Source organism: Bufo bufo, chromosome 2 (assembly GCF_905171765.1).
Source record: "Bufo bufo chromosome 2, aBufBuf1.1, whole genome shotgun sequence".
NCBI classification, from domain to species: Eukaryota; Metazoa; Chordata; class Amphibia; order Anura; family Bufonidae; genus Bufo; species Bufo bufo.
Window position 1 is genome coordinate 785,389,846 of NC_053390.1, and position 21,372 is coordinate 785,411,217.

The 21,372-nt window shown below is 50.9% G+C and overlaps 1 protein-coding gene across 1 annotated transcript in view; it reads right to left on the bottom strand.

Moving 5' to 3' along the window:
• HTT (huntingtin) overlaps positions 1–21,372 on the bottom strand; it is a 241,769-nt gene that overhangs the window by 53,059 nt on the left and 167,338 nt on the right. Inside the window, exons 43-45 of the mRNA XM_040419177.1 lie at positions 13,120–13,296; positions 9,960–10,036; positions 3,306–3,444 (exon numbers count right to left, since the gene is read on the bottom strand). Of these exons, the coding sequence (XP_040275111.1) occupies positions 3,306–3,444; positions 9,960–10,036; positions 13,120–13,296 (393 nt within the window). The remainder of the gene's footprint in view (positions 1–3,305; positions 3,445–9,959; positions 10,037–13,119; positions 13,297–21,372) is intronic.

The following is a 21,372-nucleotide window of genomic DNA, read 5'->3' on the forward strand; positions in this document are numbered from 1 at the left end:
TGCAATAATACACCCAACACTGACTTAGCGAGAGTGCAACTACTCTGCCAATGAAGGGGGACATGTACAAGTCCAGCACAGCCATACAAGGACAGCCGTGAATCTCATGAGCGTGCCAAATTCTGCCCATGGAATGTGGGGTGGTCACGCACAAGGCCAGCACCGTATCCAATGGGAGTGCAAGCGTTCCACCCATGTTAGAGGGCCATGCTCATGGCCAGCAAGGTATCCGGTGAGAGTGTAGCATGCCGCCCAGACAAAAAGGGGGGGTAATGCACATGGCCAGCATCTCATCCAGGGAGAGTGCGTGCACCCGCCATGTATGGGAGTCATACACATGGCCAGCAACGTACTGGTGAGAGACAAACACAGTCAGTGAGAATGAATGTATGTCACCTGAGGAAGGAAGGCATGCCCATGGCAGGCAGCGAATCCAGCGAGAGTGCGTACACCGCCCACGGAAGAGGGGTCATGCATATGGCCGACAGCGGATCCAGCGAGAGTGCAAGCACCCCGCCATGTATGGGGTACATGCACATGGCCAGTAACGTACCTGCGAGAAAACACCACATACAGAGGGATGTATGTATGCTGCCTGAGTCATGCCTATGGCTGGCAGCGAAACCAGTGAGAGTGCAGCATAGTAACATAGTACATAAGTACATCATAGCCCATCAGAGAGAGTGCAGCGTTCCGCCTATGGAAGGGGGTCGTGCACATAGCCAGTACCGTATCCGGTGAGAGTGCAGTATTCCGCCTAAAAAGGGGGGGTCATGCACATGATCGGCAACTAATCCAGTGAGAGCGCTGCGTTCCGCCCATGGAAGGGGGTGACGCACATGGCCGGCAGTGAATCCAGCGAGAGTGCAGCGTTCCGCCTAGAGAAGGGGGTCGTGCACATGGCCGGCAGCAAATCCATAGAGAGAGTGCAGCATTCCGCCTATGGAAGGGGGGTGTGCACATGGCCAGCACCGTATCCGGTGAAGGTGCAGTATTCCGCCTAAAAGGGGGTCATGCACATGTCCAGCCGGCAGCCAGGGAGAGTGCAGTATCCCGCCTAGGAGGGGGGGGATGCACATGGCAGGCACCATAACTGGAGAGATGATGAATGCTGCCTACGGAAGGGCCGCATGCACTTGGCCAGCGCCGTATCCTGGAAGAGGGCAGGAAAACCGCCTAAAAGGGGAAATGCCCTAGCAGCGACGCAGGTTGGGAGCGCAACACTATGCCGCCTGTGGAAAGAGGGCATGCAGACATGCAGCACTACTGATGAGGCTGCAGCGTCCTGCGCAGTCCAAAAGAAATCTGTTATTATTATTATATATATATATTTATTATTATTTCTTTTTCTTCTTTTTTTTTTTTTTTTTTTTTTTTTTTATTAAAAACACAGCCTCTCTGAGGCTAAAGGGTGCCACCATATAGGGGCACAGATAGTCAGGAAAAAGGAAAAAGGGGGGCCAGCCATACCGGCCCATTGGGATCCGGCCTGTACCCAAAGGGTTAACATGGATCCGGCCTGGAGGGCGGCGCTGCGATCCCCTGGGGGCGGAGGAACCTCCCGGCGGGAAAAATTCGCGCCTGGAGAAGTTCCCGCCCCCTCCACCAGAGGCCGGAATTTTGCGGCCTAGTAGGCCGTGAAGCCGGGGACTAAATTTGCGGCGCCCGGTATGTACCGCCAGGACCTGAGGCGGAGTGGCGCATCAAACCGGCCGCGGGTGCCCACCCCGCGGGCCGGTCGGAATTGCGGCCCAGCAGGCCGCGAAGCCTGGGCCAAAATTTGCGGAGCCCCACCGACCGGCACCGACGGTCGGCCGGGGCCTGCTGGGCCTAGAAGTCAAGCCCAAAGCCGGCCGCGGGAGCCCACCCCGCCGGCCGGAGGAGTCAGGGGCCCAGAATGGCGGCTTGCCGGCCGCGGGAGCCCACCCCGCCGGCCGGAAGAGTCAGGGGCCCAGAATGGCGGCTTGCTCGGAATGGCGGCTTGCCGGCCGCGGGAGCCCACCCCGCCGGCCGGAAAAGTCAGGGACCCGGAATGGCGGCCTGGCAGGCCGCGGAGCCTGGGCTAAGATTTTTGCGGCGCCCGGCCGCACCGGAATACCAATGTCGGCCGGAGGCGAGGCCTTACTCCACAGCCGTCAGGAGCCTCAGGCCTGGAGCAACACTCCGGTAGGAGATGTAGGGGGGGACCCAGAGACCGGGTGCCTGTGCTGATAAAGAAATAAACTATGTTGCCGCTTCTGTAGCTGGCTGTGGAGACAGCCACTGGCTGCATGTCCCAGGCAGGAAGGGGGCAGAAGGAGATTGCCGCTCTGCGGCACCCCAGGGGCCAGCATAGATCCAGCAGGGGACTAGAGGCCCAATATGGGGGTCAGGCACGCAGGAGACCAGGGTGGGGGGGTGGGAGACGTAGGGCTGGAGAAGCCAATCTCTTACCACAGCCGTCTTCACCCTCGGTCCATTCCAGCAGGGTCGCCCCTTCAGCTACTGGCACCGTAGTGGCAGGACGCTGGAAGAGGGACTTGGCGTGCGGGCGACCCTTGCGCTGGCGGGATGTAGGGGAGCTGGGCTGCCCTGATCCACCTTGTCTTCTGTGGGGGAGGCAGCAGTGCGGGTGACCGGCACTGGCGCAGCTCAACCCCGGGAGAACAGAGAGGTCTAGTGCGTCTCTGTTATCCCTGATGATCTGGAACAAAAAGAAAAGAAAAAACTAAAAAACTAAAATTTAAACAAGGAGAAACCAGCCCTGCAGAGCAGGGAGTGTCTTGCCTCCTTGGACACTAAGCAAAAAACTGGCAGTCTCTCTCTCCAGGCTGAGGGTATAGCTGTGGAGGAGGGGCTTAACAGTCTTCACTTAGTGTCACGCCTCCTATGGAGATGAGCTATACCCAAGGTCTTCTGTGTCCCCCAAGGAAACTGGGCGAGAAATAAAAATTGCACAAAATAAATGCCTGCATCTGTTCTAATTAAGCCTTGCTTGCAATAACCTTTTGCACACTACAGTTATGGGGATCACAGCGATCAGAACATCTTTGTGATCAAAATCTGATAGCAGGGCACATTTTTTTAGCAAACAATCAGGTTTCATTCTTCAAATTGCTCTGGAAAAAATGGCAGCTGCCCCGTGACTATGGGCACCAAGGCTGGTTTCTACACAGGGATCTGATAAGTGACTCCACCGTGATCCAACATGGCTGACAGAATGAGAACAAAAATGACTGGATGTAATCCAAACCTCCGCTATCGTGTGCACGTCTATTTTCTAACTTGTGGTCAGTAAAACCGACGCACTCCTGGGGTAGACCTACCTCGTCAGGTTCCAAGGTCTCCAGCTGTGGAGGATTTTCCCCGTCCAGCGGGTGAGAGGTCACTAGAGGTAATGGGCTGATTGTTTCTGGTGCTACAGTTGACCGAAGTCTGTCCAGCAGAGAATAAAGTCTTTGGTGCCTGAAGACACAAAACAGAGGGAATCGGGTGTTTTAAGGCAAATTACGACAAAAACCAACAGCAAGCAATAAAAAAGGTATAAGAAAATAAGTCACAAATGACTCCATTCCAACACACAGAATGGTACAATGTAAAAAAATATATAATTAAAACACCCTAGGGAAACTAAATATTTAAAACATTTATACGATACGTGCGTATATGTTACAACTAGGTCTTAATGTTAAGTTATATATTAATATTTTTGTTTTTGTTTTATGACTTGTATTTGTTATACCTTTTATTTATATGTACTGTAATTGAAAATTAAAATAAAAAGGAGACTTTTGTATTACTTACCAGTAAAGTCTCTTTCTCGCTCTTCCTTGGGGGACACAGGAAACCATGGGTATAGCTCGGCTCCCTAGGAGGCGTGACACTAAGTGAAAGCTGTAAGCCCCTCCTCCATCAGCTATACCCTCAGCCTGGAGAGAGAGACTGCCAGTTGCGTGTCCAAGTAGTGAAAGATAACCACCAACCGGAAAAAAAGAACTGTCAAGCCCCAATGGGGGCAACCAAGCCGGAACCACAACTGTAAACCCAAATGAAGGGCGGGTGCTGTGTCCCCCAAGGAAGAGCGAGAAAGAGACTTTACTGGTAAGTTATACAAAAGTCTCCTTTTCTCGCCCATTTTCCTTGGGGGACACAGGAAACCATGGGACGTTCCAGAGCAGTCCCAGAAGGGAGGGACCAGAACAACCAGACCAACACCCAGAGGCATCAATCAACTGCCGCCTGCAACACCAGACGGCCTAAAGCAGCGTCAGCCGACGCATGAGTATGCACCCTGTAGAACTTGGTGAAGGTGTGCAAGGAGGACCAAGTGGCCGCCTTGCAAATCTTCTCCGTAGAAGCCCGATTCCTCTGTGCCCAGGAAGGCCCGACCGCTCTAGTGGAGTGAGCGGTAACACCAAGGGGCGGAACCTTGCCCTTGACGAGATAAGCCTCAGTAACAGCCATCTTGACAAAACGGGCGATCGCAACTTTGGACGCCGCCATCCCTCTGCGCGACCCCTGCGGAACCACAAAGAGCGAGTCAGTACGCCTGAAAGAGCTGGTTACCTCCAGATAAACCTTCAGCGCCCTGACAACGTCCAGGCGATGAAGCTTCCTCTCCCGGGGGTGGGAAGGGGAAGGACACAAGGAGGGGAGAATGATGTCCTCGTTCAGATGAAAGGTGGAGACCACCTTAGGAAGGAAGGAAGGGACCGGACCGAACCATCTTGTCCTGGTGGAACACTAGGAAAGGTTCCAGACAGGAGAGTGCAGCCAATTCGGACACCCTCCGAAGAGAGGTGACTGCTACAAGGAAAATAACCTTGCAGGACAGAAGCCGCAAGGAAACAGTCCGCAGAGGCTCAAAAGGAGAAGCCTGGAGCGCTGAGAGAACCAGGTTCAGGTCCCAGGGCGGTACCGGAGGGCGGTACGGAGGAACCGCGTGAGCCACGCCCTGAAGGAAAGTCTTGACAGGACCAAGGGGGGCCAGTGGGCGCTGAAACAAAATGGACAGCGCAGACACCTGACCCTTCAAAGAACTAAGACCCAGACATTGGGCAAGGCCACTCTGAAGGTAAGACAAAACGGTGGGGAGAGAAAAGCGGAGCGGAGGAATCCCCAGATCGGCACAGAACCCCAAATAGGTCCTCCAGGTCCTATAATAGATCCTAGAAGAGGACGACTTACGAGCGCGGATCATGGTGCGGACGACGTCCGCAGAAAAACCCCTACGCGTCAGGACGGTGGTCTCAACAGCCACGCCGTCAAACGTAGGGACCTTAAACGCGGGTGGAAGATCGGTCCCTGAGAGAGAAGATCTTCCCTGGCAGGCAGCGGCCAGGGCGCGTCCGCCAGGAGCAGCATGAGGTCGGCGTACCAAGACCGGCGGGGCCAGTCCGGAGCGACCAGAATCACCGAGACGCCTTCCACCGCGATCTTCCGAAGGACCTTGGGCAGGAGTGGGATGGGGGGGAATATGTATGGACGCGCGAAGCCTCGCCAAGGAAGAACGAGGGCGTCGGCTCCGCAAGCTCCCGGATCCCTGGCCCTGGACAGATAGGCGGGGACCTTGTGATTGAACTTGGAGGCCATGAGGTCCACGTCCGGCATGCCCCAACGAAGGCAAATGGCCTCGAACACCCCCGGGTGAAGAGACCACTCGCCGGGGTCGACGGTGGTGCAACTGAGGAAGTCCGCCGCCCAATTGTCCACCCCTGGAATAAAAAATTGCAGATAGAGCCGGGACGTGGGCTTCCGCCCAAAGGAGAATGCTGGTGACCTCCCGCATCGCTGCTGCGCTGCGAGTGCCCCCCTGGTGGTTTATGTACGCCACGGCCGTGGCGTTCTCCGATTGCACACGAACTGGATGACCCCGCAGCAGATGAGTCCAGTGTCGCAGAGACAGAAGGGCTGCTCTCAGCTCCAAGACATTGATAGAGAGTTTGGACTCCGATGGAGACCAAATGCCCTGGACGGATCGGGGAGGAAACACGCCTCCCCAGCCTAAGAGACTGGCATCGGTTGTAACCACCAGCCAGTTGAGCGGCAGAAAGGACTTGCCCAGAAGAGGGGCCTGTAACCACCAGCGGAGAGATGACCGCACCGGAGGCGATAGACGGAAGGGATGGTCCAGAGACTCCGGCGATTTGTCCCAGGAGGAGAGGATCGCCCGTTGGAGAGGGCGGGAGTGAAACTGCGCAAATGGGATCGCCTCGAAGCAGGCAACCATCTGCCCCAAGACCCGCATGCAGAAGCGGAAGGACGGTCGACGGTGGAGAAGGAGACCCCGAATCGCCCGACGGAGGGTCAGACGTTTTTCCGAGGGAAGACGTACCTCCGCCGCTCCCGTGTCTAAAAGCATTCCCAGGAAGACCAGATGTCTGGAGGGGGGAAGGGAGGACTTGGGGAAGTTGATGACCCAACCGAACCTCGCCAGGGTCTCTAGAGTGAGATCCACGCTGGCAGCCGCTTGAGAAAGGGACGGAGCCTTGATGAGGATATCGTCCAAGTACGGCAGCAGAAAAACACCCCTGGAGCGGAGTAAGGCCAAAACCGGGGCCAGGACCTTGGTGAACACCCGGGGGGCTGTCGCCAGCCCAAAGGGAAGGGCGACAAATTGGAAGTGAAGGTCCCCCACGGCGAATCGGAGGAAGCGATGGTGACACCGGGCTACCGGAACATGGAGGTAGGCATCCTGTATATCGATGGAAGACATGAAATCTCCCCGCTCCAGGGAAGCCACCGCGGAACGGAGGGACTCCATCCGAAACCGTCGAAGGAGGAGAAAACGGTTGAGCCTTTTGAGGTCCAAAATGGGCCGCACCGAACCTCCCTTCTTGGGAACTACAAAGAGGTTCGAATAGAACCCTTGGAACCTTTCCTCTAGAGGAACGGGGGTAATCACCCCCCTGTCCAGTAAGGCTTGAAAAGCCGCGGAGAACGCGGCCGCGCTTTTCGGGTCCCGCGGAGGGCGGGAGCGAAAGAACCGATCTGGAGGGAAGGACACGAATTCGATTTTGTATCCGGAAGACACAATTTCGAGAGCCCAGGCGTCGGAGACGTGAGCCATCCAGATGTCCCTGAAAAGGAGGAGCCGGCCCCCCACCCGGGTGGGTGGGGGCGCACCTTCAGGCAGAGGACTGCTTTGCTGCGGGTGTGCGGGCAGCCTGCGCCAGAAAAAAAAACGGCTTCCTACGCTTATCCTGGGGAGGGGCCGAAGCGGCAGCTGCGGGGCGAGCCCCAGAGATCCTGCGGGAGGACCGAAAACGAGACGCACCAGGGCGTCCGCGGGGGGCGCCCCTGGCTTGGGGTTGAGGAAGATGGGTCCTTTTACCACCCGTGGCTTCCGAAATAAGCTCGTCTAGGCGGGCCCCGAAAAGGCGGGAACCCGCAAAAGGTAGCCCCGCCAAGGAACGTTTGGAGGCAGCGTCCACTTTCCAAACCTTCAGCCAGAGTTCCCTCCTGAAGGAAACGGCCAGGGCGGAGGAGCGTGCTATAAGGGCTCCCGCATCAAGGGAGGCCTCACAAACAAAATTCCCAGCCCGAACAATAAGCTGGGCCAAGGAACGTAGGTCCTGGATGGGGACGTCTGAGTCCAACTCCTGCTCCAGCTGCATACCCCAAGCAGAGATTGCTTTACCCGCCCAGGCAGAGGCAAAAACCGGTCTGAGGGCAGAACCGGAGGCAGCAAAAATGCCCTTGGAAAGGGTCTCCATACGACGGTCCTCCGCTGACTGAAGAGAGGACCCGTCGGGAACAGGTGGGATTGACAAAACGGGCGTCCGGGCGAGGCCAAGCCTTAGACACCACGGAAGAGAAATCAGAGTGGATTGGAAAGACTTTGGAGGCCTGCTTGGGTCTGATAAAGGAGACGCTAGCTGCGTCAGAGCTAGGGGGGTCATCTTGCACTTTAAAGGTGTCACGAATATCAGAGATGAGTTGACCCATCGCTGAGGCTAGCTTGGACGGCAGGGCCGAGTCCATTTCCAAATCCGAAGCCGCCAATTCACCTTCAGAGGGCGAATCCTTTGGAGAGGAGAGGCCCGTCTGAGTGCGCACGCGTGGCGGAGAGAGAGAGGCATCCGAGGAGGAGGCGCGCTCTACTCTAAAACGCTTCTGAGAGTGCCTAGCTCGGGAAGGGTCACTAAGAGAGGGTGAACCCGCCGCAGCGGCAGAAGCGGTGGACCCGGAGGGTGCGACAGTAAGAGTGGCATCCTGCGGGTAGGCGGCCTGTCTATTAGGCGGCCCACGACATGGGTGAGGCTTTCCACGGCCTGGGACAGGGATCTAGCCCAGTCAGGCGGGTCAGAGGAAGCAGGGAGCGACACAGCAGGCGACTGAGGCTGCGGTGGAGCCCGGCATGCAGGACAGTGCGGATCAGACTGCCCCCGGGGAAAGGGTTCCCTACAAGCGGTACAGGCATGGTACCAAGGCTTGGCGGCTGCAGAAGGGTCTGACATGGTGAAAAAAATGTTGCACTTAAAGGGGGGGACCCCAGAGAAAAAACGGAACAGGGATTACACCCAGGCAGCAGCACTGGTGGCACGGAGGGGGTTAACAGTCCTACCAGACCCGCGGACAGCGCAAGCGGCAGTAGTAAGGGCAGCAGACTGAAGGAGGCTGTGGAGGAGTGGCAGCAGGCACGGAGGGTGACTCCTGAGGAAAGATGAAGAGCTTCAGGATCGGACGGCAGCAGAGGATTCCACGCAGCACTAGAGATGTGCTGCCCGACGAAGCAGGAAGCAGCGGAGCGCATGTGGGGAAGCTCCGCCCCCCCGCCGCGCTGAAGGAGAAGGCAGAGCCGCGCGCGCGCGGCAAAATGATTTCACCCCCAAAAAAGATGAAGTGCCGGCCAAGCTAAAATGGCGCCGTTTGCGCCAAGTACGCGGCCCCCGCCGCGCCTGGATGAGGCAGACGGCCTCCTGCCCACAGCCGTCCCCCTGATGCCCTGCCGCTGGAGAAGACAGAAGTCCCCCCAAAGGATGCCGGGTAAGTTGCCGGCCCTGTTATGCCCATAAGAGCCCCCAAGAGAAAATGTGTCCCTGAAAAGGGGCACCGAACCTCCCAGCTGGGATGGTAGGGAATGCGGGGAGGCGGTCTAACTGAAGTTCCCCCTCACCATTAAGGTGCCCCCAATGAAAATGGCACCAAAAAACCTCCAGGGGGGGAGGGGGGGGGGGGGGGAATGGAAAACGCTCGTGAGCCTTCAAGCGTAGTCGTAGCAGCGGTGGGAGGGAGGGAAAGGGGGAGGCTGGAGCAGCCACTCTCACCATCCGCTGTCTTCACCCTCAATCCATCCAGCAGGGTCGCCCCTTCAGCTACTGGCACCGCAGTGGCAGGAAGCCGGGGGAGGGACTTGGCGTGCGGGCGACCCTTGAGCTGGCGGGACGCAGGGGAGCGAGGCTGCCCTGGTCCACCTTGTCTTCTGTGGGGGAGGCGGCAGTGCGGAATTACCGGCACTGGCGCAACTCAACCCCGGGAGAAACAGAGGGGTCTAGTGCGCCTCTGTTGTCCCTGCAAGTAGAAAAAAAAAAACAAATTAAAAACAAATAACGCAAAAAATAAAAAAATTATAGGAAAGCGACCCTGCCTAAGCAGGGAGTGTCTTGCCTCCTTGGACACTAAGCAAAAAACTGGCAGTCTCTCTCTCCAGGCTGAGGGTATAGCTGATGGAGGAGGGGCTTAGAGCTTTCACTTAGTGTCACGCCTCCTAGGGAGCAGAGCTATACCCATGGTTTCCTGTGTCCCCCAAGGAAAATGGGCGAGAAAAGAATTTTGAAAAGAAAATAAGTCACATGTATTATTTCTCACACAGACTTAAAAAGGGTTGTGAGGCTACCTCTCTATTGAGGAGAGCAGCCTGTCTGAATCACTGACTTTGGGGCGAACAGGACCTTGTTCTCTATTAAATTCCATAAATGTGTATGATAGGAATACCCATGCTCTCAGAATACAAAAATGATATCTTCTCTCAGGATTACCTTTGCGCTAATGCACTGCTCTGCAGAAACTCCTGCATCCTGTCCAGCTCTTCTACGGGTAGCTGACACATGCTATTCTGTAAGGAAACGACACACTCATTATACACATACACAAATGAGGACTTTATATGATTATGTGAAATTCCTTTACTACAGTCCATGATAATCCAGCAAAGGGTCATGAGAATTATCTCAAAGTTCTCAAGAACAGAACAAGAAAACTAAGAACAAAGAACCACTTTAATAACTACTCAAGATGAAAAAAAGATCTTGGATTGCATCTTATTTCGGGCTGTCTATCCTGAGTCTATTAGGGCACATTTACATGCACCAATGATCAGGAACAAGAGTTCATACAAACATTTGTCCCCAATAATCTGCCTATGTAAGTAGGCCCTTACTAGCTAATTTTATAAAAAAAAATTCTATGTTCATCCAATTATCCAGAATTCTGATTTTAGGTGGTTAATGCCACATTAAAAGAAATATTACCTTCCACAACTCAATGTGATGCAGAGTTTCCAAATGCTTAAGACTCCTTGTACTGGACCTACTAGCAGTCAATGACTCTTAGATGTCTCCTAATACTGCATGATGCCATAGCACCCTACAAGCTAATAAATATTGATGCCTCTGGATCATCCCCCATTTCACTCCCGTACCAAAACTATCAATTCTGCACTGTCCTTCAAACCCCAGCCTCTGTTGCATCCCTACAATCTATCCTTCAGCTCTCCACTTCTCCCCTTGTTTAGTCTCCATCTCTCGCCAATCCTTTCCCTGGCTCCCTATTGTCCAGCAAATTCTGATACCTCCCCACATGTAATCTCCAGTCCACAACCTGTCCTCTCCATACATCTCTCCTTATACCTCCCCACATGCAATCTCCAGCCCACAACCTGTCCTCTCCATACATCTCTCCTGATACCTCCCCACATGTAATCTCCAGTCCACAACCTGTCCTCTCCATACACCTCTCCTGATACCTCCCCACATGTAATCTCCAGTCCACAACCTGTCCTCTCCATACATCTCTCCTTATACCTCCCCACATGTAATCTCCAGCCCACAACCTGTCCTCTCCATACATCTCTAACCTAATCTCCGGATACCTCCCCACATGTAATCTCCAGCCCACAACCTGTCCTCTCCATACATCTCTCCTGATACCTCCCCACATGTAATCTCCAGTCCACAACCTGTCCTCTCCATACACCTCTCCTGATACCTCCCCACATGTAATCTCCAGCCCACAACCTGTCCTCTCCATACAGCTCTCCTGATACCTCCCCACATGTAATCTCCAGTCCACAACCTGTCCTCTCCATACATCTCTGACCTAATCGCCTGATACCTCCCCACATGTAATCTCCAGCCCACAACCTGTCCTCTCCATACATCTCTCCTGATACCTCCCCACATGTAATCTCCAGTCCACAACCTGTCCTCTCCATACATCTCTCCTGATACCTCCCCACATGTAATCTCCAGTCCACAACCTGTCCTCTCCAGACATCTCTCCTGATACCTCCCCACATGTAATCTCCAGTCCACAACCTGTCCTCTCCATACACCTCTCCTGATACCTCCCCACATGTAATCTCCAGCCCACAACCTGTCCTCTCCAGACATCTCTCCTGATACCTCCCCACATGTAATCTCCAGCCCACAACCTGTCCTCTCCATACATCTCTCCTGATACCTCCCCACATGTAATCTCCAGTCCACAACCTGTCCTCTCCATATGTAATCTCCAGCCCACAACCTGTCCTCTCCATACATCTCTCCTGATACCTCCCCACATGTAATCTCCAGCCCACAACCTGTCCTCTCCATACATCTCTCCTGATACCTCCCCACATGTAATCTCCAGTCCACAACCAGTCCTCTCCATACATCTCTCCTGATACCTCCCCACATGTAATCTCCAGTCCACAACCTGTCCTCTCCATACATCTCTCCTGATACCTCCCCACATGTAATCTCCAGTCCACAACCTGTCCTCTCCATACACCTCTCCTGATACCTCCCCACATGTAATCTCCAGCCCACAACCTGTCCTCTCCATACATATCTCCTGATACCTCCCCACATGTAATCTCCAGTCCACAACCAGTCCTCTCCATACATCTCTCCTGATACCTCCCCACATGTAATCTCCAGTCCACAACCAGTCCTCTCCATACATCTCTCCTGATACCTCCCCACATGTAATCTCCAGTCCACAACCAGTCCTCTCCATACATCTCTCCTGATACCTCCCCACATGTAATCTCCAGCCCACAACCTGTCCTCTCCAGACATCTCTCCTGATACCTCCCCACATGTAATCTCCAGTCCACAACCTGTCCTCTCCATACACCTCTCCTGATACCTCCCCACATGTAATCTCCAGCCCACAACCTGTCCTCTCCATACATCTCTCGTGATACCTCCCCACATGTAATCTCCAGCCCACAACCTGTCCTCTCCATACATCTCTCCTGATACCTCCCCACATGTAATCTCCAGCCCACAACCTGTCCTCTCCATACATCTCTCGTGATACCTCCCCACATGTAATCTCCAGCCCACAACCTGTCCTCTCCATACATCTCTCCTGATACCTCCCCACATGTAATCTCCAGCCCACAACCTGTCCTCTCCATACATCTCTCCTGATACCTCCCCACATGTAATCTCCAGTCCACAACCTGTCCTCTCCATACACCTCTCCTGATACCTCCCCACATGTAATCTCCAGCCCACAACCTGTCCTCTCCATACATCTCTCCTGATACCTCCCCACATGTAATCTCCAGCCCACAACCTGTCCTCTCCATACATCTCTCCTGATACCTCCCCACATGTAATCTCCAGCCCACAACCTGTCCTCTCCATACATCTCTCCTGATACCTTCCCACATGTAATCTCCAGTTCACAACCTGTCCTCTCCGTACATCTCTGACCTAATCTCCTGATACCTCCCCACATGTAATCTCCAGTTCACAACCTGTCCTCTCCAGACATCTCTCCTGATACCTTCCCACATGTAATCTCCAGTTCACAACCTGTCCTCTCCGTACATCTCTGACCTAATCTCCTGATACCTCCCCACATGTCATATCAGTAATATCCAAACAAGTAGCATTTAAAATATAATGACAGCAAAGCCCTTACCTGTGGAGTAGCAGCCAGCAGCATTTCGACCCGACGACACGCCAGCGTGTCCACCATGCGGGCCAGCACACGGAAAGGGGTGCACAGGAGCTTGTCGATATACAGCATTAACACTGCACCAGACTGGCTGAGGTGAATGCCTTCCAGACACTGCAGCGTCTTCTTCAGGGAGGTCGGCTAATGGATAAAGAGGAAGAGACAATCCTCACTTTCTGGTCATATAGTTCTGTATGGAGAAACTGCATTATCGGAGTTGTCCGTGTAAGGCAGTCATAAAAACCTTCTAAATGGTGGCTTTGGTCATGTGACATCACAAGTAATCTTTGTGAATATGGTCTCATGACAATCACCAAAAAGTAAAACCTTACAGATTTTTGGCCTAAGACTGCAAGCACAAGTAATAAGCATGCGACTGCAATTTCACTCAAAGTGCCGAGGACACAGCAATTGCAGAGAGAGCAAAGCTTCTAGGTGTAATGGTAACGCCCAATGATACCGATGAGAAATCTATTTTTAAAATTTTAGGTATTTTTAAAATAAATGTATTACTGTCTTATGCTAATTTCTAGAGATGAGCGAATTTCATATGACGTCAGTTGTACGACGGAATGCCTTTAGAGGCATTCCATTATTCATTCAGTCATAATAGAAGGCTATGGGCTGCAAAACGGATCTGTCCAGTTACCGTTATTCAGGAGAGGACTCCCTTGCATAATGGAAACGGAACGGATGCGTTTTGCAGTCCATAGACTTCTATTATAACGAAATGAATAACGGAATGCCTCTAAAAGGCATTCCGTTATACATTCTGTCATAGACTTGCGTTATGGTCCGTGGTAACGGAAGCCATAACGCAGTTCCCCTTTTACCAGTAAACGAATCGCAAACAAATTTCATAAACGGAAATTCGCTCATCTCTACTCATTTCATATGTTGGCCTGCCACCTCTTGGTCAAAATAAGAATTGCAATTTGAATGCCCTCAGCCTCTTCTGCAAGGCTGAGTACATTTAAATCAATTACCGGCATCCTCATTGGCCACAGAGGTTGCCGGTAACGCCGGTAAGCGCGAGTGTCCGGGTTTTTGACCATTTAGATGCCGTGATCTCACTTGATCATGGCATCTAAAGGCCGCGGTAATTAGCCGCAGGTCTCTGCTGTTTGGAACAGCAAAAATATTCTACAGTTTTCAAACAAGCACCTGGATCTGAATACTTTTCTAATTACAATTAATTTAGTATAACCACTGAGTTATTCAATTAAACATATCTGTATAGCGCCACCTGCTGTTTGCTCTTTATCTTATTTCTTTGACCTGCTCACTGAAATGTTTAATCTTTCAACTGCCTCCTGAACTGTGATAGGGAAGGAGCTGCAGCAGAAAGGACACAGCACCTGAGCTGCAGCTGAAAGGACACCCCTTTTGAGCTGCCAGCTTGATATACTGTAAACCAAACAGAACAATTGGAGCAATGAATGTGGAGATCTCTGGATCCATGTGAGGTACAGGGCCGGTTCTAGCTTTATTAGAAAGAGACCGTCATGTACTACAAGATGTCTGATTTTCAGTATTTACATTAGTCATGGGAGAACCCCTTTAAATGGTTAACCCACATCATGTCCACTTCTATAATATGGCAGATCCCTAAAAAGTGTTATCCCATGACTGATGTAAAATATGAAAATCAGTAAAATCATATAGTACATGGCAATCTCTTTCTAACAAAGCTAGAACCGGCCCTGTACCTCACATGGATCCAGAGATCTCCTCATTCATTGCTCTGCTAGATTTATATCAAGCTGACAGCTCAGGGGGAGTGTCTTTTCTGCTGCAGCTTAGGGGGCGTGTCCATTCTGCTACAGCTCTCTACCTATCACAGACCAGGATGTAGCCAAGAGATGAAACTGAGCATGTGCAGCCATCTCAGTGAGGTGGACAGAGAAATAAGACAACAAACAGCAGGGGGCGCTATACACATACATTTTATTGAATAACTCAGTGGCTATACTCAATTTTTAATGACATGCAATTACAAAAGAATTCAGATCCAGGTGCTGGTTTTTAAAACTGCAGAATATTTTCATGAGCGACCCCCTTAACCACCTCCGGACCGCCTAACGCAGGATTGCGTTCCGGAGGTGGCAGCGCTGCGCAGAGTCACGCATATACGCGTCATCTCGCGAGACGCGAGATTTCGCTCAAAGCCGGCCCGCGCATGCGCATCGCGGGCCGGCAAAATTAAAAGAATTATTTCGTCACCAGCCTGCCAGCAACGATCATTGGCTGGCAGGCTGGCGATTTTTAAAAAATCCAATCCAAAGTCATATAACAGATCATATTAGTAAATATGATCTGTTATATGGCTTGTCTGCTCCTGTGCTGGTCCTTTTCGTCGGTTGGATCCAGCACAGGAGCAGACTGAACTGTGAGTAGCACCAACACTACACCTTAGCCCCAGATCACCCCCCTGCACCCCAATTAACCCTTTGATCACCCCTGTCAATCACTAGTGAAAGGAAAAAAAGTGATCAGTGTAAACTGTCACTTTTTTTTTTCCACTGGTATTGGCTGTTAGGTTTTAGGGATAGTTTAGGCCCCTTGGTTAGGTAGTTAGCGTCAGTTAGCGCCCACCCCACCGCACCGCAGTCACTTTTATTCGCTGTTTAGCGTATCGCTAATCAGCATTTGTACTTTTATAGTATCTGTAAGTGATCAAAACTGATCACGGTCAGATCTATAATAGTATTAGTGTCACTTTAGTTCGCCCTCCACCCAAAACGCAGTGTTTGCCCGATCAGGCCTGATCGGTCGCCCACACGTGCGTTCACCCACGCCCGCCCCACCGCAGTGACAAAAAATATATATTTTTTGATCACTGCACATTCATTTTACACGCACTGCGGCGATAAAAAAATCAGTTTTGATATTTTTTATCAACCGCAGCGGCCTCCGGTACTTCGCTAGCCTCCCCTTTGTAAGACAGGCTTGCTTTTTTTCTTGGGTAGTCTCAGGGAATACCCCTAAATTTAGTAGTCCAAAATGTCAAACAGGGGGTATTCTTCTGAAGAGGCCTACAGGATTCTGACCCAGTCGGATGAGGAGTGGGAACCCTCATCTGATGAATCTAGCGGGTCAGAATATGAACCTGTGGAAAGCAGTGGCTCTCTGACCCAAAGTTCGGACGAGGAGGTGGAGGTCCCTGGCAGCACCAGGCGTACCCGGCCCCATGTCGCTAGACTACAGGTTGTGCAGGATCCGCTTCAAGAGCAGCAGAGTGGGGCTGTCGCTGCCGGATCACGTAGTGAGGCATACACCAGCAGCGCAGCCCTTCCTGGACCTAGTACCAGCACTGCCGTACAACATGGTGAAGTAGCGAGCACCAGAAGGGCAGTTGAAGCTGGTACGGTGGCACGTGCAATAGTTACCCCGTCGCAGCCACCGCAAAGACGGGCCCGTAGAGCCCCTAGAGTCCCTGAGGTGCTGGCAAATCCTGATTGGCAGTCACCAACTTCAGCCGCACCAGTAGTTCCCCCTTTCACCGCCCAGTCTGGAGTTCGGGTTGAGACGGCTCAAATCGGTTCGGCCCTGGGATTTTTTGAGCTGTTCTTGACTGCGGAGCTCTTGGACTTAGTCGTGGCAGAGACCAACCAGTATGCCACACAATTTATAACCGCTAACCCGGGAAGCTATTATGCCCAGCCTTTCCGGTGGAAACCAGTCCAAGTTTCCGAACTTAAAATTTTTTTGGGCCTTCTCCTCAACATGGGCCTGACAAAAAAGCATGAATTGCGGTCATATTGGTCAACGCACCCAATTCATCACATGCCCATGTTCTCTGCTGCTATGTCCAGGACACGATTTGAGACCATCCTACGTTTTCTGCATTTTAGCGACAATACCACCTCCCGTCCCAGAGGCCACCCTGCTTTTGACCGGCTCCACAAAATTCGGCCCCTCATAGACCATTTCAACCTGAAATTTGCAGATTTGTATACCCCTGAGCAAAACATCTGCGTAGACGAGTCCCTAATACATTTTACCGGGCGCCTTGGCTTCAAACAATACATCCCAAGCAAGCGTGCCCGGTATGGGGTCAAATTGTATAAGCTCTGTGAAAGGGCCACAGGCTATACCCACAAATTTCGGATCTATGAGGGAAAAGATCAGACCCTGGAGCCGGTCGGTTGCCCTGACTACCTGGGGAGCAGTGGGAAGACAGTCTGGGACTTGGTGTCACCCTTATTCGGCAAGGGGTACCATCTTTATGTGGACAATTTCTACACAAGTGTGGCCCTCTTTAGGCATTTGTTTCTAGAACGGATTTGCGCCTGTGGCACCGCGCGAACTAGTCGCGTGGGCTTCCCCCAACGGCTTGTAACCACCCGTCTTGCAAGGGGGCAGAGGGCTGCCTTGTGTAACGAAGAACTGCTCGCGGTGAAATGGAGAGACAAGCGTGACGTTTACATGCTCTCCTCCATTCACGCAGACACTACAATCCAAATTGAGCGAGCAACCCGTGTCATTGAAAAGCCCCTCTGTGTCCACGACTATAATGCGCTCATGGGAGGGGTGGACTTCAATGACCAGATGTTGTCTCCGTATTTAGTTTCCCGCAGAACCAGACGCTGGTATAAGAAGGTGTCTGTATATTTGATTCAATTGGCGCTGTACAATAGTTTTGTTCTCTACAGTAAGGCTGGGAGAACAGGATCCTTCCTCAAATTCCAGGAAGAGATCATCGAGAACCTCCTTTACCCAGGAGGTTCCGTGGCCCCATCCACCAGTGTAGTTAGCCGTCTACACGAGCGACATTTCCCCAGTGTCGTTCCTGGTACCTCAACCCAACCGTCACCCCGAAAAAGATGTCGTGTCTGTAGCAGGAGTGGAATAAGGCGTGACACCCGCTATTTCTGTCCTGACTGTGCTGACCACCCTGCCCTATGCTATGGAGAGTGTTTCCGGAAGTACCACACACAGGTACACCTAGCATAGGGATCACATCTCACCAGGACAGGCACACAGGGCTATTAGGGCCCTTTCTCTCACAGCTGCTGCAAACCTCTCCTTTCACCTGGGATAAAGTGCATAACGTACTTCGCCAAATCTTTGGGCGATTTGCGCTTTGCACATTGTCCCATGGGGAAGGAGAGGTTTGTTCTATAAAGGTAAAAAAAACTAAACAAAAAAAAAAATACCGGTAAGTAAAAAAGTTAAATGTTCAGTTAAAAAAGTTTAAAAAAAGTTTCTATGTTCTGTTCAACAGTTAATAAATTTATTGCGTTGCGGCCTGGTTTTTTCTTTTTTGTTTTGTTTTTTTTACCTTTCAGGTGGACCAACCGATCGACTAGCTGCAGCACTGATGTGCATTCGGACAGAAGCATTGCGCTGCTGTCAGATTACACGCAAGTCGGTGTATGCGGCGCTGCAAGACGAGATTTCTCCTCTGCAGTAAAAGATACGTTTGCCGAGGCATATGAGCTGAGGAGGTGGCGGTGTTCATATACTTTGGCAAACACTTTGTATATATAAAAAAAAAAATCCCGGCAATGATTTATTCATCCACATCGATTGATGTGTATGGAGAAATCTGGTTTGCCAGGGCATACGAGCTGAAGTGGGTATGGATGTTGGGCGGAGCTCCTATGTCCTGGCAGACGCCTTTCCCCTCCTTTTTCTTTTTTTGGCAGAGATTTTTTCATCCACATTGATCGATGCGAATGAAGAAATCTGTGCCGTTCATTTTTTTCTTTCAGCCCAGAGGCTGAACGGAAAAAAAAAATCTCATTACCCGTATGCTCAATATAAGGAGAATAGCAGAAACTCCTAATGCTGGGCATACATGTAATGATTGCGGAGACCCTCAAATGCCAGGGCAGTACAAACACCCCACAAATAACACCATTTTGGAAAGAAGACACCCCCAGGTATTCCGTGAGGGGCATATTGAGTCCATGAAAGATTGAAATTTTTGTCCCAAGTTAGCGGAAAGGGAGACTTTGTGAGAACAAAATCAAAAAAATCTATTTCCGCTAACTTGTGCCAAAATTTTTTTTTTCAATGAACTCGCCATGCCCCTCATTGAATACCTTGGGGTGTCTTCTTTCCAAAATGGGGTCACATGTGGGGTATTTATACTGCCCTGGCATTTTAGGGGCCCCAAAGCGTGAGAAGAAGTCTGGTATCCAAATGTCTAAAAATGCCCTCCTAAAAGGAATTTGGGCACCTTTGCCCACCTAGGCTGCAAAAAAGTGTCACACATGTGGTATCTCCGTATTCAGCAGAAGTTGGGGAATATGTTTTGGGGTGTCATTTTACATATACCCATGCTGGGTGAGATAAATATCTTGGTCAAATGCCAACTTTGTATAAAAAAAATGGGAAAAGTTGTCTTTTGCCAAGATATTTCTCTCACCCAGCATGGGTATATGTAAAATGACACCCCAAAACACATTCCCCACCAGACATTAGGGCCCCTGGAAAATGCCAGGGCAGTATAACTACCCCACAAGTGACCCCATTTTGGAAAGAAGACACCCCAAGGTATTCCGTGAGGGGCATGGCAAGTTCCTAGAATTTTTTATTTTTTGTCACAAGTTAGTGGAAAATGATGATTTTTTTTTTATTTCCATGAACTCACTATGCCCATCAGCGAATACCTTGGGGTCTCTTCTTTCCAAAATGGGGTCACTTGTGGGGTAGTTATACTGCCCTGGCATTCTAGGGGCCCAAATGTGTGGTAAGGAGTTTGAAATCAAATTCTGTAAAAAATGACCTGTCAAATCCGAAAGGTGCTCTTTGGAATATGGGCCCCTTTGCCCACCTAGGCTGCAAAAAAGTGTCACACATCTGGTATCTCCGTACTCAGGAGAAGGTGGGGAATGTGTTTTGGGGTGTCATTTTACATATACCCATGCTGGGTGAGAGAAATATCTTGGCAAAAGACAACTTTTCCCATTTTTTTATACAAAGTTGGCATTTGACCAAGATATTTATCTCACCCAGCATGGGTATATGTAAAAAGACACCCCAAAACACATTCCTCAACTTCTCCTGAGTACGGGGATACCAGATGTGTGACACTTTTTTGCAGCCTAGGTGGGCAAAGGGGCCCACATTCCAAAGAGCACCTTTTGGATTTCATAGGTCATTTTTTACTGAATTTGATTTCAAACTCCTTACCACACATTTGGGCCCCTAGAATGCCAGGGCAGTATAACTACCCCACAAGTGACCCCATTTTGGAAAGAAGAGACCCCAAGGTATTCGCTGATGGGCATAGTGAGTTCATGGAAGTTTTTATTTTTTGTCACAAGTTAGTGGAATATGAGACTTTGTATGAAAAAAAAAAAAAAAAAAAAATCATCATTTTCCACTAACTTGTGACAAAAAATAAAAAATTCTAGGAACTCGCCATGCCCCTCACGGAATACCTTGGGGTGTCTTCTTTCCAAAATGGGGTCACTTGTGGGGTAGTTATACTGCCCTGGCATTCTAGGGGCCCAAATGTGTGGTAAGGAGTTTGAAATCAAATTCTGAAAAAAATGACCTGTCAAATCCGAAAGGTGCTCTTTGGAATATGGGCCCCTTTGCCCACCTAGGCTGCAAAAAAGTGTCACACATCTGGTATCTCCGTACTCAGGAGAAGGTGGGGAATGTGTTTTGGGGTGTCATTTTATATATACCCATGCTGGGTGAGATAAATATCTTGGTCAAATGCCAACTTTGTATAAAAAAATGGGAAAAGTTGTCTTTTGCCAAGATATTTCTCTCACCCAGCATGGGTATATATAAAATGACACCCCAAAACACATTCCCCACCTTCTCCTGAGTACGGAGATACCAGATGTGTGACACTTTTTTGCAGCCTAGGTGGGCAAAGGGGCCCATATTCCAAAGAGCACCTTTCGGATTTCACAGGTCATTTTTTTCAGAATTTGATTTCAAACTCCTTACCACACATTTGGGCCCCTAGAATGCCAGGGCAGTATAACTACCCCACAAGTGACCCCATTTTGGAAAGAAGAGACCCCAAGGTATTTCGTGATGGGCATAGTGAGTTCATAGAAGTTTTTATTTTTTGTCACAAGTTAGTGGAATATGAGACTTTGTAAGAAAAAAAAAAAAAAAAAAAAAAAATCATCATTTTCCGCTAACTTGTGACAAAAAATAAAAAGTTCTATGAACTCACTATGCCCATCAGCGAATACCTTAGGGTGTGTACTTTCAGAAATGGGGTCATTTGTGGGGTGTTTG